This window comes from Gavia stellata, chromosome 18 (genome assembly GCF_030936135.1).
Source record: "Gavia stellata isolate bGavSte3 chromosome 18, bGavSte3.hap2, whole genome shotgun sequence".
NCBI classification, from domain to species: Eukaryota; Metazoa; Chordata; class Aves; order Gaviiformes; family Gaviidae; genus Gavia; species Gavia stellata.
In genome coordinates, this window is record NC_082611.1 from 3,296,876 (window position 1) to 3,312,375 (window position 15,500).

Consider the following 15,500-nt stretch of genomic DNA (forward strand, 5'->3'; position numbering starts at 1 on the left):
AATGGAACTATTCTGGCTTATCAAAGGCCAGGACCGCTGAAGCAAATCAGATTTCAGATTTGCAGTGGGCCAGGTCTGTGTTGAATGTATCACTCTTGCTTTGTTCCTACGTCGTCCATCCCTGCTGCCCCTCCCCAGCCATCAGAGTGCAGGAATGGCAGCCTACTACTTTAAAGGCACATCCTGTACAACTCTACGGTGATCAATTACCTTCAAGTCAGATAGTACACGCAAGCACTTTTCCTCTTCCCAACGAAACTTCTCAACCAGTCACGGTTTAATTACTAAATGAGAATAACTGTATAATCCAAGAGTAGGACAGAATTACCCATGCTGTACACGGCTATTATCTTTAACCACCATGTGGGTTTCCAGTTACAACCGAATATTGTTTTATTTTTTAAAACTACATACAAACCCCCTTGGCATCTTAATATTCTTGAAAACCAATTCAATGTCTTCTTGAAAGCCAATTCAATGCTACACACAGTGGCACAAATTCCAGTTTGCAGCGTTGGTCTTTGTTTCAGTCTTGCTACAGCTTTGGACCAGGAAATGCTAAAATTCTCCAAGTAAATCCAATTATTCCCACACCGGTACTTACATTTCCTTTATCTACTCTTAGTGCTGAGTTACAAGCAATGCCACACACGAAATGCTAATGACAGCACTTCCCATGAACGGAAGCTTTCAAAAATGTCTTTTCTTTCATAAAGAAAGCACAAAAAATCGGAGCACTTGGGAAGATACCTTCCCATAGCTTCCATTACCTCTACTGAATTGCCAAAACACATGCAGGATTTGAGAAATACAGTTTAATGAGTCACTCTTATTAGCAGCTAAATTCATAAATCTTACATCTTCAAGACTATCCTTGGGAGTCAAGTAACCAGCAAGCTGGAACAAGGGGCTGTTCTATGGTGTTAATAAAAGTTGGGAGCCACTGAGAGGAAATGCTACAGCTGCAACTGATACAAGGAAAATCTTGTCAGAGGGTAATATATCAAGCACAGGATTTGAAGAAAGTGGATTTTGTTTGTTTTTTTAACCACGGAAAAATACATTGAACAGCCTTAGGGCCCAAAACTTGGACTTCTTCTCGTTTCATGCCTGCAGTTTGTCACCAAAAAAGAAACATATTACACTTAGAACAATGAACTGTAGTTGGTCCAGCAGCTATGTAGGTGCCTTTAATGCCACCATGAGGAGGGGCGGGGGGGAAAAAAGCATTTCATGATGAAAACTTTGAAGTTTTCATCAGGAATCTCGATGGTGGTGTGCTGAATACTAATGCAAATTACTTTGAAGCACTTCATAGCAGAGGTTGTAGAATCACCAGCATGAAGCAAAACTGACAGAACTAAGCTGTTAGCCTTCAGGAAAAAGCTTCCATTTGCACAGAAAGCCCCTGCCCCCTCAAAAAGGGAAAAAATCCAAAGCCAACAAAAATAGATCCAGCTCCAATTCCACAGACATAGCAAGTTTGACACGTACTGTGAGGAACCATCAACTTCCTTAGGCAAAGGAGTAACTCCTTGGACAGACTTTGGCTAACCTAGAAAACAGCACACTACACAGGCAGCAAAACACACACACAAAAGCAGACACGCAAAAAAGTGGGTTTAATTGCTCTTTAAGATGTGAAGCACTGGATCTTTCACTTCAGAAACAGATTCCATTAATTTAGCATCAAAAGCTTATGAAACACAGGGAATATTTTAAATGGCAACCCCAATTTTTTTGTTTAGTATAAAAATCTCTATTTAAACAATTTAATCCATTTGGTTCTGATGGTATACACATCACATTTCACTAGGAGCAATTAAAGACGTGGTAATTCAGATCTATGGCCTTCCTAACCATAGCACCCTAAGTACTGTATTAAATACTGGCAAGACTCTAAACCTATGACACTGGACACAACTAGCAGTCAAAGCATGGGCATCCCCCCAGTCTGAGACAAGTTCGTTTTGCTGTACAAAGACGACAGAAGCTTCGCTCTTCTCCTCTTTCTTAAGATTCAAAACGCACGCACAAAAACCCAGCTGCTCAAAAAGCAGGAACCGAGTGCAACTTCCATCTGTTTCTGCTTGGAAATGAGTTAGGGGAATGTTCGTTCTAGATTATGGGAAACAATCAAAATGGACTAACATACTGTCGTTATCAAGCACGACGTTGTGCATTAAGAAACTTTTTTTGCTTTTGAATGTTCAGCTTTTCACTTCTAAATAAGCATTCCTTCTGGCAGTTTATTCTTACCAAATGATTGCCATGGGTCAGAGGCAGTAGCTGCAACTGTGGATCCTCCCCAGGGATCAGTTTGGTTTGCAACAGCAGGAGGTCCCCAAGGCTCTGTTTTCTGTGGGGCTGGTGCCGACGAGGGCAGGGCATCCATTAGGTCCAACAATGTGGTATGCTGAGGGCAGGAATAATCTGAGCTTTAATCAAGAGCATTACCAATCTGAAGTACAAACCCATGAGAGTGAAGAAGCAATTATTTTTTTTTTTCCTTTTACACACCTGCATTGACTAGTAGTTTGAAATTTAACCCACATGGAAGAAGCTTTAAGCTATACAACAAAGCAATCCCAAAAGCATAAAAGAGCTCAGTATTAAGCTATTTTGTGTTACTGTATTTCAGCTTTTGGCAGCATAACCGGGAATTTCTTAGTCGAAGGCACTACCTCCTTCTTTTTGGGAATTTTAATTGTGTCTCTGCGACTCTCCTCCAGAGCCATCTGTAATCTCAGATCATCTCCGCGTCTGAGGCGCTCCTCCTGCAAAGGAAATCAACACTGTTGATATAGACCATTAGCCTAGACTGTGCTGCTTGCTCCCTCCAGGTGTCTAGCCCCCTTGGCAGGACACTGCCAGGGAAGGCCTGGGCAGTACTCCCTGCCACCCTAGGAGTGATGCGCACCACAGGCACGCGCAGTGGGATTGCCGGGATTATTTGCTGTAACTTGTACATCACACGAGTGGGGTGGGCGGAGAAATAAAGTTTCTTGTGATTCTTGCCTCAAACAGAGGTCAGGAGCACCCTGACCCTGTAACATCGGTGTAACAGTGTGATCATAACAACATCCACTCCACTGACTGGAATTTACCCTCGTGTTGTTTTACTCCTAATGGGAAAGGTACAAATGAAATATGCTTTCCAAAAATTCAGTTACAATGCTAGAAACACCGCAGAACTGAAAGACAAAGTAAATATCCCATCTTTAAATTATTCCAATGTTTTTGAACATTCAAATCGCCACTGAAGGACATAGTGATTTAAACTCTACTTTTCCTGGCTTTTGTCAGCTTCCCTCCACAACTGATGCAACTGTTATAAAGAATGCAAAGTGGATTAATCTAGGCCAACTCCATGCATATTTTGTAGGTTTTTAACATCTGTAAACTACCATGTTTGTGGTACGTTCAACTACTTTAAATATCTTTGCTTGCATCACATCTTTCAGAAGCTGACTAATTCCCCAGCTGGTATTTCCCCTGCAATTTTTAAAGCTATTTCAACCAATAGATTCTGATTTTTATTTTCTTTAACTTTATTGCTCAATAATGACAAAGTTTACTGAGTAATAGTTTCCCTTTCCAAGCACAGAGATACTAATACCTAACATACAGCAGTAAGCTTGAATTTTCACAGGAAGCCTCTAAAATATCACAGACACTCAGCAGGCTGACTTGAATTTTCACTCATAGGTGAGATTCAACAACTTGGTTATATACTAATATGCAGCAAATTTTATCCACAAGTACAGCATTCACTCCAAATTCAGAACAAACCTCCTAAGAATTACCACAGTAACATAACCCGTGTGATAGATTAGGAGCCAAGTTATTTTAAACCAGGTTCTTTATCAATTCTAGTACTTTGTGTCAGGTCACCCTTCTGTTCCAGACAATCTCACCGTATGAGCAGATCATTCAAAATTTCGTTGTAATCAGAATTCACTGACATTTCTTACGCTGGCCCCATTAATGAAGGTTTTTCAGGACTAGTCATGTTTTCAGTTCTTCCTAACTGAAAACATCTTCAGTAATGTGATGATTAGCATCCTCCCACACAAAGTCTTCTTGCAAAGTGACTGTCATCTTCCACTAGTCTCAACAGCTCGGAGGCTGCAGTTACTTTAAAAAGAGATGTTAAAAAAATTAAAAAATAAAAAAGCAACATCTTCCAAAACGGCCCTTCTCTCCCCCTATTCCACCTGGAGCAAAGCCAAGCTGCCATTGAAAAAAAACAGGATTGTAGTCTCAACTATCAAAGCATAGACACTTTGGAAAACCTACACGGGAACTGACCTGCTCCGCCACTTCCCGGCTCATCGCCAGTGCGAGCTGCAGTTGGAGCTCCTCTTCTCCACTTGTCTGAGGCCGGGCCTGCTCGAGCTCCGAGGAAACTCGAGGGGATGTAGCTGTTGGAGACAAAACCCAGCAAATTTAACACCAAACAACAAAAAGGAATAACAGGTTTGATTATTCCTCTGACCAGAGCAACCCACTTTCACACAGCCGTTCTCAAAGGTCCCCGGCACAGCAACAGGCCCCCCGGCTGTCAGGGGCCACTGACTCGCCAACCACCATCAGCTCCCTCAGCTGTCAGAGATAAAGCTGGTACCAAGGCTGAGGTTAACAAGCCAGAACACTGAGGCATGGAAGGACTCTGCAAGGCAGTTCAATTGCTTTAAAGGAAAAACATTCCTGGAAAACAAAGGCTTTTTGTGTTAGTGGGGCTGTAATATCAAGAAGTATCACCAACAAATGCTGGATACCCTGTCCCCGCGTATCGGAGCCTCGGGGGGGCAGGACGCTGACTTAAAAAAACTACAGAATTAATCCTTCAAGAAAACATTTGTTGCTATTTCTTACAATGTCAGTAAGAATTTGCTGGGAGTTGGCCGATACCAGGGTAAAATTGGATACCACCCACTTTTCTGTAAAATAATACAGTCTTAATGGGACAGATAAAGAACTATTCTTAACTGCTAGGCAGGCTCAGAGACCAACAAGCCAGCTATTCATACTCAAGATTTACACAAATACTGTATCATTCTCTGTTTAAAGAAAAAAAAGTTTGGTATATATGTTGGGCGGTGGTTTGGTTTTTGTTATTAGTTGGTCTTTGGATGAAGATCTCTATTAGCTAAGTAGCAGCTGGTAATCTCCCTCACTCCTCCACGAATAACAATCAAGCTTGACAGCTAAAATACACAATTTCTCAATACACAAATATTCTTTTACTGATGTTTTGACTACAGTAGCATGCAGAAATTCCCATCCAAATGGGACAACACTAGTAGGTTTATATACAGTAATTAAACAATTTTTGTCCTCTCTCTCTCAGATATTTCTGTATAAATGATTTGGATGCTAGAGAAATTTTATCTTACTTTGGCAAGGAAGTTTGTATTTAATGGTTGGAATGATAATTAGTTTGGCAAAATATATATTGACATTTAATAAAGAGGAACCATATTTTTAAACTATGATGTCAAGCTCAAAAGAAATCACGTTTCTTCTTAATAGGTCAGCTAGGCATGTAAAAATTAGATCACCAAACTGTAATTTACAAAAAAAAAAACAAACCAAAAAACAAAGCAAAACACTTGAACACTTTTTCAGTCACTACTTCAATCCTCCAAGTATTTCCCAGTCTTGTCTCCCCCTAGCTTTTTATTTTATAATGTCATTTTGGCCTAAAAGTGCAACCTTCTCTCTCATCAAGCAGGCCAGAAGGAAGGTGACTCTCCATCAACGAGGAATGATCTTTCCTTTCCACCATACGCCCAATGTGCCATCCCATCCCACTCCGTTTCTAAAGGGACAAATTAACTTATCACCCAGAACGATTCCTTCCACTTTGTGTTGATCCTGAAGCTTTCAAGCCAACCAGACAAGCTCCTTACTTCACACTTAAAAAGGTGTTACTCATACCTCAATTGTATGGCTTTTTCAAACTCTTTCTCATATAAAGTATCTAAATTTAGCCTGTTTCACAAGTACTTCTTGCTCCAACAGTCACAGACAGGCTCCCCAACATATTAGATGGACTATTACAGACTTAAAGTAGGAATAAACAGGGCATCAGGTAACAGGATGTCTGACAGCATGGAAAAATACAACCTTAAAATGTTTGTAAAGTTTGAATATTCTTAAATATGAAAATAAAGAGAATTAAAAAGAAAACATGATAAAACTCAACGCAAGGTTACCAAAAGGTAGCCCATGCCAGAAAAACTGAGATCCTTCTCTGATTTGTCAGCGAAAAGGAAAAGCAGTAAAGTTAATCTACGTGGACTCAGCAAAGCATTTTATGATGCTAAATAGGACGTTACTGTTAAACAGAAGGTAGTGTAAGAACTGAAATAGGTAAGGAAGCAGCTGAAGAAGACATTACATCATACTGCCTACCACCAAGGAAGTTTACTAACAGTTTCTCAAGAACTGGCTTTAAGACCAATCTTAAGAAAAATTATGTAATAAACAAATGCAGGACGTGATGAGAAAACGCAAAAATAATGCTAAGAAAAATTGTCAGCTAGAGGGAGAAACAGGAATATTAAAAATACAGACAACTGAGAAGGGAACAATAGAAATGTGATGATAGGGAGAAAGAAAATAATTTATTTGATGACTATCTTCTACTAATTGAGGGCATCAACTGCAAGTGACAGATGTAGAGAACTTTCTTTAATACTAAAATACATGATAACTCCCAGCCACTAACTAATACAGCTATTATTAACATTAGCACTACTGCATCAAAGCATTAGTCAGAATTCATCTAACATACCAAATGCAATTCTAGTCATTCAAATCCAAGACAGATGATTTCAAAACAGAATGGCTGTGGAAACGCTTCCCCTTCTGAGCACAGAGAATATTTTGTGTGTTTATCTTTTTGCAAAAAGAAAATCAAGCAGTTTATGGTTGCTAAATACATCAGACTTGCAAATACTATAGAATGAGAAAAGCTATTTAAGATCAAGGGGCAAGAACTAATGGTATAAATTGACCATGAATAAAATTGAGATATAAATAGAAAGAAGCAGCTTTCCAGCAGGAATTACAGAAGCAAGAGTCATAACTGGTTTAAAAACAAAGCTGGATAAGCATACAAATGGGACAGCAACATGGTCACCTAAGAACAGATGGCAACTGGACTATGATCAGGCAGGTACCTTCTGCTCTTCTGTTTCTTTAACTGAAATTGTGGGGAAGAACGTGATTTCCTGCACTTTTTGCACAGGAGTTTTTCCATCTCTGTTGACATAACTACATCCCATAACAACTAAGCAGCTGATGCCCGAATGACTTTAAAATGATGTGAAATGGGTTAACTGTGTTGATTTTCCTCCCATTTCCACGTGAAGGACTACTTACTGAAAGTGCTCACCAGTTTCAGCTTTTAACAGAACACAGCATTCTTGCACTAAAAAGCTGCAAGAAGCAGGGATTGCATCCTACTCCAAGCGTCTCACTCGCCCTCCCACGGTGGGTCCTCGCCTCCCAGCCGCTCACAGGAACGGCAGGCTTGCTTTGGCAGAGAGCTACATTACCTCACAGCTCCCAACAGAGACCAGCATTCAGCGGCTCCAGGATCTGAACACAGATAATAAGGGGGCTCACAGATATAGCTTATTTCTTTTCGCTTTTAGGTTTCTCAGCAATTCATTCTACTTGGTTTTATTAACTCTAAAAGGCACTTTAGAGCTCCTTTTACAAAAAAAGGAAAAAACTGACAATTTGAAATTCTTCCTTGGGCCTCACATTAGAAAACATTGATAAAAATGTTGCCGTTTTACATTTAAACTTCTGCAGTGGTTATAAAACCAACTATATTAAATAGCTGCCAGCATATTTTTTGAAAAAGGATTAAGGGAAATTCAAAACACTGTTCTTGGTAGTAATCTGACATGGTTTATCCAGCAACTTCACTCCTGAATTCCAGCAGTATTATAACTGCGCTTCTATATTGGCCTCGTCCTGCATTAACATTTTAGTTGCAAGGATCTAGCATAAAGGTTATTGCCTTAGTAACAGTATTGCTGCCACACAAAGAATCTCTTATCCCACAGCACATGACAGTTAACTCAGATGTTTATGTAAGATGGGACTCAATAGATAATTCTGACCTGCTAAGCCCTGCTTTGTTGCTGCTTTGAGAATTTGGAGATCCCGGCCCCCCCAGACTGCCCAGAAGCAACTGCATGGGCATCTGCTTCTGCAGGGAGACATGCCACCGGGCTGTCTTCTCAACAAGACTCTAGCTGCAGTGCAAGGAAGTAATTTCCAACCTCAGTTAATCACCAAAGCAGGATTCTGCTCCACCATCTGTCTCTAGTACAGGCTATGACGTCTCTCATACGTATCTGTTGGTAATTTACTATATTTTGGCTATATTAAAAGCCCTCTGTAGATGTCTATAGGTTTGGTTAAGTTAGTGAGTTAAAGCGTATGTACAATACACAGCTAGAAAGCATAGTCACTGCCTACATTAATTATAAAAATCAGTCCCAGCATAAAAATCAGACTGGGTATTTTCATTCAGAAGCGTGTGCTTGGTTTTTTGGGTTGATTTTTTTTTAAATGTCAGTTTAGACCAAGTGATGGCACAGAGTGCCATGGAAAATAAGCCCTAGCTTTATAATTTGCAGGTGGCATTCTTAAAAACAGAATTCAGTTGTTAGTCACATTTGTTCAGAAAGAAAAGCTGCTTCCTCACTCAATCAGTACACCCACAAAGGTAAACAAAACCAAGGCTGACTTGAAAAATTAGAATAATATCCACGTAAGGACTTAGAAACTGATAGCAATTCACTTGGGAACCAAGCAGAGATCCCATTTGTTAGTCTTCAAATAAAAGACCATTCAAAATAAAGATGGGATACTTTCAAAAAGCCAGTCTAACCTCTAAAATTATGAAAGGGCATGTGCAAACTGCTTAATCCAGAAGGAATTGTGTAAGCCACATTTCCACTGGGAATTCAAGAGATCTTTCAAATACAAAAAGAGAATTAATAGCACCTATTAACGCGACAAGGTGGAGCTGATCAGCCTTACTGCATGTTTTCTAATTGCACTGAAGCAGATAGAGCACTTTTGAAATTCATTTAATACTGAACAAATCCTTAAGGCTTGTTTTGGTTAAAGAGCATTTTTTCTCTCGGGTGATCCCTATGCTCATCTCAATAGACATAGTTAAATAATTTAGTGCAACGACAGAAGACTGGTTACACCAGTGGCATCTCCCACATTTACTTAGAGCACCAGAAAAATAAAAGTATGATTAGAGGACTAAATCAAGTTGTCAGGTGACATCTGACAGATAACACAGGAGTCTACCAAATTCCTTCAACACCTCAAACTACACGAACTACCCGTGCAGCTCATCCAGATTTATTGCTGGATGATATGCCACATATTCGCTGACTAAGATGGAAAGCCAGATATGTATTCCAACCTGCGAAGATGCAGAACAGATTATTAAAAAAACTTCAAAAACAGAAGCATTCTGAATTCAAACCCGAATTAGTAATTCCTCTGAATTATTTTCTACTCCAAGCAAAAGGGGAGACAAAGCTGAAATAGATGAGTGAATACAAACTTGCTGACACTTCACAAAACTGTTTTTGGATAATGAGTCAACTCAATGTGAATAATCACTGGCAATATTAAAACTCATTATTTCAGCTAAAGAAAATTGCTCCCAAAATCTTTACAGGTAAGGTTAACAGACTCAGCATTTCACAAGATCCATAAAAGCCTTTTCAGTCCATCTTTCACCAATCTTTTATCAAATAGGCTGTATGTGTAATGAATCTGATTTCTCAGCCAAGTGGCCTACCTCCGGGCAATGTGCTCCTCTAAAATCAGGTCACACCATGCACGTTGCGTTGTTCCCTACTCCGCCGCCTTTGTGTAAATGAAATCAGGACATTAAAACATACACTAGTCTTGCTCTGCCAACATTTCTAAGTGCAACCCAAACCCAAGGCAGCAGATGGCCAAAGGAAAGGACATGTGTACAACCCGAAATAACACAGGTAGGTCCTGGTTTAGGCATAATAGGATTGGACCTCTTTAAAAAGTGGGGCTTCAGTAAACTTGGTTTTAAAACATGAAGGCAGTACACGGAGAGGATCAGCACTTTCCAGGGATCCTTCGAAGCCGAAACTAATTCACTATCTTCTGGGGGCAGGGGTGCCAAGGCACTGGCTTTGCCAGTCACTTCCCTCCAGGTAGAGGATTTTTCCATCATTCTTCGACTCCCGTAACCACCCCAGCCACAAGCAGCTGCAGCAGACTACCCTGCTTGCTTCCTGAGCAGCCACAGCTCAACTGTGACAATCCAGATAGGTCTGCTAAGACAACACAACTAACCTGCTCCCAAGACGGTTGAGAAAGTACAAGGTAATCCAAGTCCCTACCCTCCTGCCCTGTCTCCTGAGAGCTTCTGCAGGCCTGGGGTGCTCGAGCACAGTGTTTTGCAGGTACTCTAAACTGTCTGCCACACAGCAGTGGCTGTGGCTTACGCTTCTGCCATGCTGACGACTCCAGCGTAGCAACAGAGTAATATTCCTGTGTAAACCTCTGCTGAAAGAATACTTTAAAAAGATAGTTAGTAGATGAAGGACTTTATCAAGACCAGCGAACTCTAACAAATGCACTGACAGCATCACAGTTCGGACTTAAGAGGTCTATATTAAGAACACCCTACTTTCCCCCTTGCAACCATAAATCCAGAATCCTATTTAAGTGGTCATTGGCAGCTGTAGATGAAACAAGGCTAGGAACAAGAGGCTGAAGTTTTCAAAACTGAGTGACTAACATCTAGCATAAAGACAATATTCAGACACAAAGCCAGATTAGGGGTGGGGAACTATTGCTCCAAAAGATTTCAAATATTGACCTTCTATTCCTTCCTCTCCCCAGCAGGTTTAGTTTCAGCACCACAAAAGAACAGTCCCTTAACGTGAAATAAAACCTGATATCAGATTACATGCAACTCCATACAATTTACATATTTTCCAAAATAAATAAAAACTTTTATATGTTTTGTCATGGAATATTTAATAGCTCCTAATCTGAACATTAACTGCCCCGGCTTAAAGCTGGAACATAGCCAACTGCCCCCAGTATGTCAGAAATTGTTGACAAGGTGGAGGTTGGGAGGAACTTTATTTTTGCTTCTAGCTTTACAGTATCCCTCTTGGCTTCCATTTACAGGTTACAAGACTAGTCAGCAAAACCAAACTAATACTTTTACAAATGTTTCCATCAATAGTCAGTAATATTCACATGCCATAATGTACTGCCTAGAATTATACAAGCTTTGCAGCATGGAGATCTTCAGGGCCTACAAAGTCACTAAAGCAAAGCTTTGGGGGAAAAGTTTTATTAAAAACTATCATGCTTCACCATTTCACTTTCCATAGTTTCTAAATGATTGTTAGAGATGAGATGAAAATATCTGCAAGGAAATGAGGAAAATGTCCTTATTTGCCATTGTGCCTTGCCTGCAGCAGTGAGGGACGATAAGTACATCAGTCAAGAGATCCTTCTCCATCTTGAATTCTCTCACACTATACAGGCTATCAATTCTGCTTTTATTTTTTCCTAAAGGATAAATTTGGGACACAAAGACCAGCAACTCTACAAGAAAAACCCTTCTGGCTCAATATCAAATAAAAAACCCAATTCTTACATGCACTGTCAGATAGAAGCCTACACACATGCTTACAAAGCTAGAGAAGAGCAGTAGTTTGAGCACTGCAGTGTTTACAGTCAATGCTGTACAGTGCAGCTAATTCAACATTCTGAAGAAACTGAACAAAAAAGGGTCCACTGACTTATCCAATATTGCACTTTCAGTAACTGACAGAAGGGGGAAGAGATCCCTCATGCACTATCTGGACACATTATCCACTGGAAGTCACTTGTTCCTCTAGTGATCTGTCCTGGAGAAACTATTAAGCTCTTTCAGCCAGCTCAGCCTTCTTTTCTTCTGCAAGAAAGTATCAAAAATGAGGAGATTTTATGGCCAAACACAATTTTTTCAAGTAAGGGCAATGCATTCTCAAAATGTGCAATCCCCACCCATTGGGTCTAGCAAGGAACAGAAATAAAATGCACTAACACCAAAACGCTGAGGGGTGAAACATTTCATTTAGCTATGTTGGTAAAAAAGGCTGTTACACTCTCCCAAACTTTATTTATATTTGAATGTTAATAAGACATGCTAAATATTTAGCAAAGCAGGAGGATGTACATTTTTAATAGGCAAATCTCATGCTATAGATTGCAAATCTAAATGCCTCTGATCTCCTCTTCAAAGGCTCAGAGGAATGAAAGACAATTCTGCCAGAATATACAGTACAGCAACCGCATCTTAAAACTGTTATAAGGAGAGTATTTCCCAGGAGCTTAGCACAACTTAATTCCTTCTACATATTTTACTAAATCTGTATTTTCAGAACAAAAGAAGCGTATTGTTATAGAATAAAAGAAAACATGATGGATACAATCTTTTTCACTTTAAATAATGGAAAGCATCTTTTCCATTAAATTTAGAAGGCACAAGACTAACCCTACATTTATGTAACAGATTAAATGTCTGGATTTTGATGAAACTCCTTCCTCATTTCCTAGGATAAAGGACAAAGCTCTACACAAAGTTTTCCATTATCAGAAGCACTGTTTTGTAAGGTACTGGTTTGCTATACTATACTCAATTAAACCATACAAGAAACACATTAAAACTCTGAAAGGTACAGATCATAATAACTAACAACCATCTGCATTTTTGCTGATAGATAATTAAGTCCAGGAGAATCTACAACAGAGGAAGACCCTAAAGAAGAAAAAAAAAAAGCGCCTAAGATTTCCAAAGCTTCTTAGGTACATGCTTATGGGGGAGGAGAGAAAAAAGATTAAGAAATCATTACCTCAAAAGCAATCCTGCAAATACAGATACACAGGAAAGTCATATGCAGGCAAATGAGAGTATCCAGTAAATCAACACTTTGCACCGAAAGAATAACCAAACTTGCCTCTTGACATCTCGTCCCCCATCAAAATTCTTAAAATGTCTAAGGAACAACACTTCAGAAACACACCCTGCATTGCTCAACCCTTGCTGCGAGGAATAGTTTGAAGCCTCTGGTAGCATTTAACATGACAAACAATAGTTACACACACTAATTAAAGTTAAGAGCTGGTGAAGAAATAACCCTGTGGAACAAACCAAAGGTGCGCTCAGCATACCTTAGTGACTATTATTTCAATCCATCAGCATAAGGTAAAAACAACAATATTTCAAGCTATCTCCTAAATTAAGAATCTTTGTTGTAGTCGACAGAGGTCTACAGACCTCAGAAGAAGAAACGTTACTGTAAGTGATAACAATATACATGTTCTTCTTTAAAAATTTGTACTGAATCAATGCTCAAGTATGGTTATTACAGAAAAACTAAGATATTCGTTATTCCACTGTTAAATAAGAGACAAAATAAAAATTCTCATACCTGGAAACCTCATGCACTTTTTTTGAACCCCATATCCTAAAAGCATTTCCTTTTGAAAAAATTAATTTTTCCTGCTCTTCTCCATAGCTTTAATTGGACAGAGATTTTCTTCATCCTAGCTTGATTCATCCTGCTTCTTCATACTGCCTTCCACAAAAAAGGTCAGTACATGGCGGGGTACTGACACCATTCACGTATTTATAATTTGAGAAGCACTTTGGGACACAGGACATGACAAACTTAAGATTCTTAAAACTGGTGCTCAATCGATTCACCACACTGGCTCAGTTACAGTCCTCCACACACTGTAAGCATTCATTTAAAGAAAAGATTTTCCTTCAGAATTCGACCACAACCACTGACATTACAGCCAAAGCAGCTTTCATCAGATCATTACTTATATTAAGAAGGATTTAGTGCCAAATCAGGCCTCTTCCTAACATGACAGGGACTTCCCCCAAGCAGTGGTATAAAGAATCCATTCTTCCCACATAACTGCATTTTTTTAAAGAATGAAATATATTACTTAGTACTGATACTGGCATACCAAATGCTGATAGTATAAATATTTAAACACTGACATATTCAAAGAGTTACTCCTCTAAGAACTGCTGAGCAAGCAATAAAGGAAATTAAATACCAATATTCTTCCTAAAATAAAATAGCAGCAACCTAAAGAAAGTATCTAGCAAAAAGATGCAGGAAATACTCCATATTTCTAATTTTTTCTTGAAATACACTTAACAAAAAAAAAAAACCTCAACACAATCAATTTTCAAGCACTCCTTTTAAAACTAGAAACAAAACAAAAAGAAAAATCCATTAAAAATCTCCCTACTGAGATTGGGGGCCTATCATATCAAACATTGGAACATGTTCACAAAAGCAGCTTGACAATGCTACCTTTGGGAATTGACAGTAAACAACTGCTTTTTAAATTCCTTTACGTCAAACACACACATCCTCTCCGAAACAAAACGTTTAACCAGTCATTTGAAGAGACATTAGTGCCAGGGAGCAGATCTACAAAGACTTGGCCATTGCAAAAACCCCCTTGCAGTCAGCATATTAACCCCCCTAGCAGGCACCAGTTACTCCCACGTCTAACGGCAAATGAGAAAACAACAATTTCTCAAAAGGAAAAGAAACTTCTTTTACGTGTTCTTGCTTGTACTTACAGCCATGGTATGATGCTGGGGATCCTCCAGACTTTCCATATTCTTGCTCCGAGTAGCTGGTGGATAGGTTTGGCTGACTGGAGCCTCGGCCGAAGGTGATCTGATTGCTACCCACTCCAGTGGCCACCTGAGCCATGCGTTCTTTGGTCTTCAGGGCTTGGGCCCTCTCCGTCTTGAGTCGCTCATCATCCTTCAGAAGAGACACTAGCTGCTTGGATTTCTCCCTCACATTGATGCCCTGGTCTTTACCATCTCGATCAATATACTGAAAATCTTTCAACGTCTGGATAGCAAAAATATTCTCTTTACATTGTTGCGCCACTCTCTCAGAACCAGTTTTAATCAGGTAATCTAACAGAGTAAGGGCCTTGTATACGTGTCGCCAGTTCTTGCCATGGTCATTCAGTCGTTTCCAGATCATGCTCATAATTTCAGAAAAGGCCACAACATTGTAAGTCAGATCTGCTATTTCAGTCATCAATGAACTGGAGGGACCCCAGGGGTCATTAGAGGTCGCTTCCCGAACTTTTATTTCAGCCTCTGAATAATTGTTCACAATGTTCTTCATCTGCCGTCTAATAGACGAAGTCGTCATTTTTATTTCCCTTTTTAACAAGACAGATTCCAGCACACAAACAAAAAAGGGCTATATTTGCTCTTCTATGAACGTTTCTGAACTGCGAAGGCTCCGTCTCAGTGGCTTATTTGTAACACGTTCCACTACAATCATTTCCTCTCTTCAAGAGACTGACACGAGAAAATGAAAATCATGACCTGAGCAAGGAAA

General features: G+C 39.6%; 1 protein-coding gene across 2 annotated transcripts in view; it reads right to left on the reverse strand.

Annotated features, from left to right (window-relative positions):
* Positions 1-15,500, reverse strand: part of EPN2 (epsin 2) — a 43,943-nt gene that overhangs the window by 6,810 nt on the left and 21,633 nt on the right. For both annotated transcript variants that reach the window (XM_059826250.1, XM_059826249.1), the window contains exons 2-5: positions 14,714-15,487; positions 4,312-4,424; positions 2,685-2,777; positions 2,260-2,416 (exon numbers count right to left, since the gene is read on the reverse strand). In XM_059826250.1, the coding sequence (XP_059682233.1) occupies positions 2,260-2,416; positions 2,685-2,777; positions 4,312-4,424; positions 14,714-15,308 (958 nt within the window). In that variant the 5' untranslated portion in view covers positions 15,309-15,487. The remainder of the gene's footprint in view (positions 1-2,259; positions 2,417-2,684; positions 2,778-4,311; positions 4,425-14,713; positions 15,488-15,500) is intronic.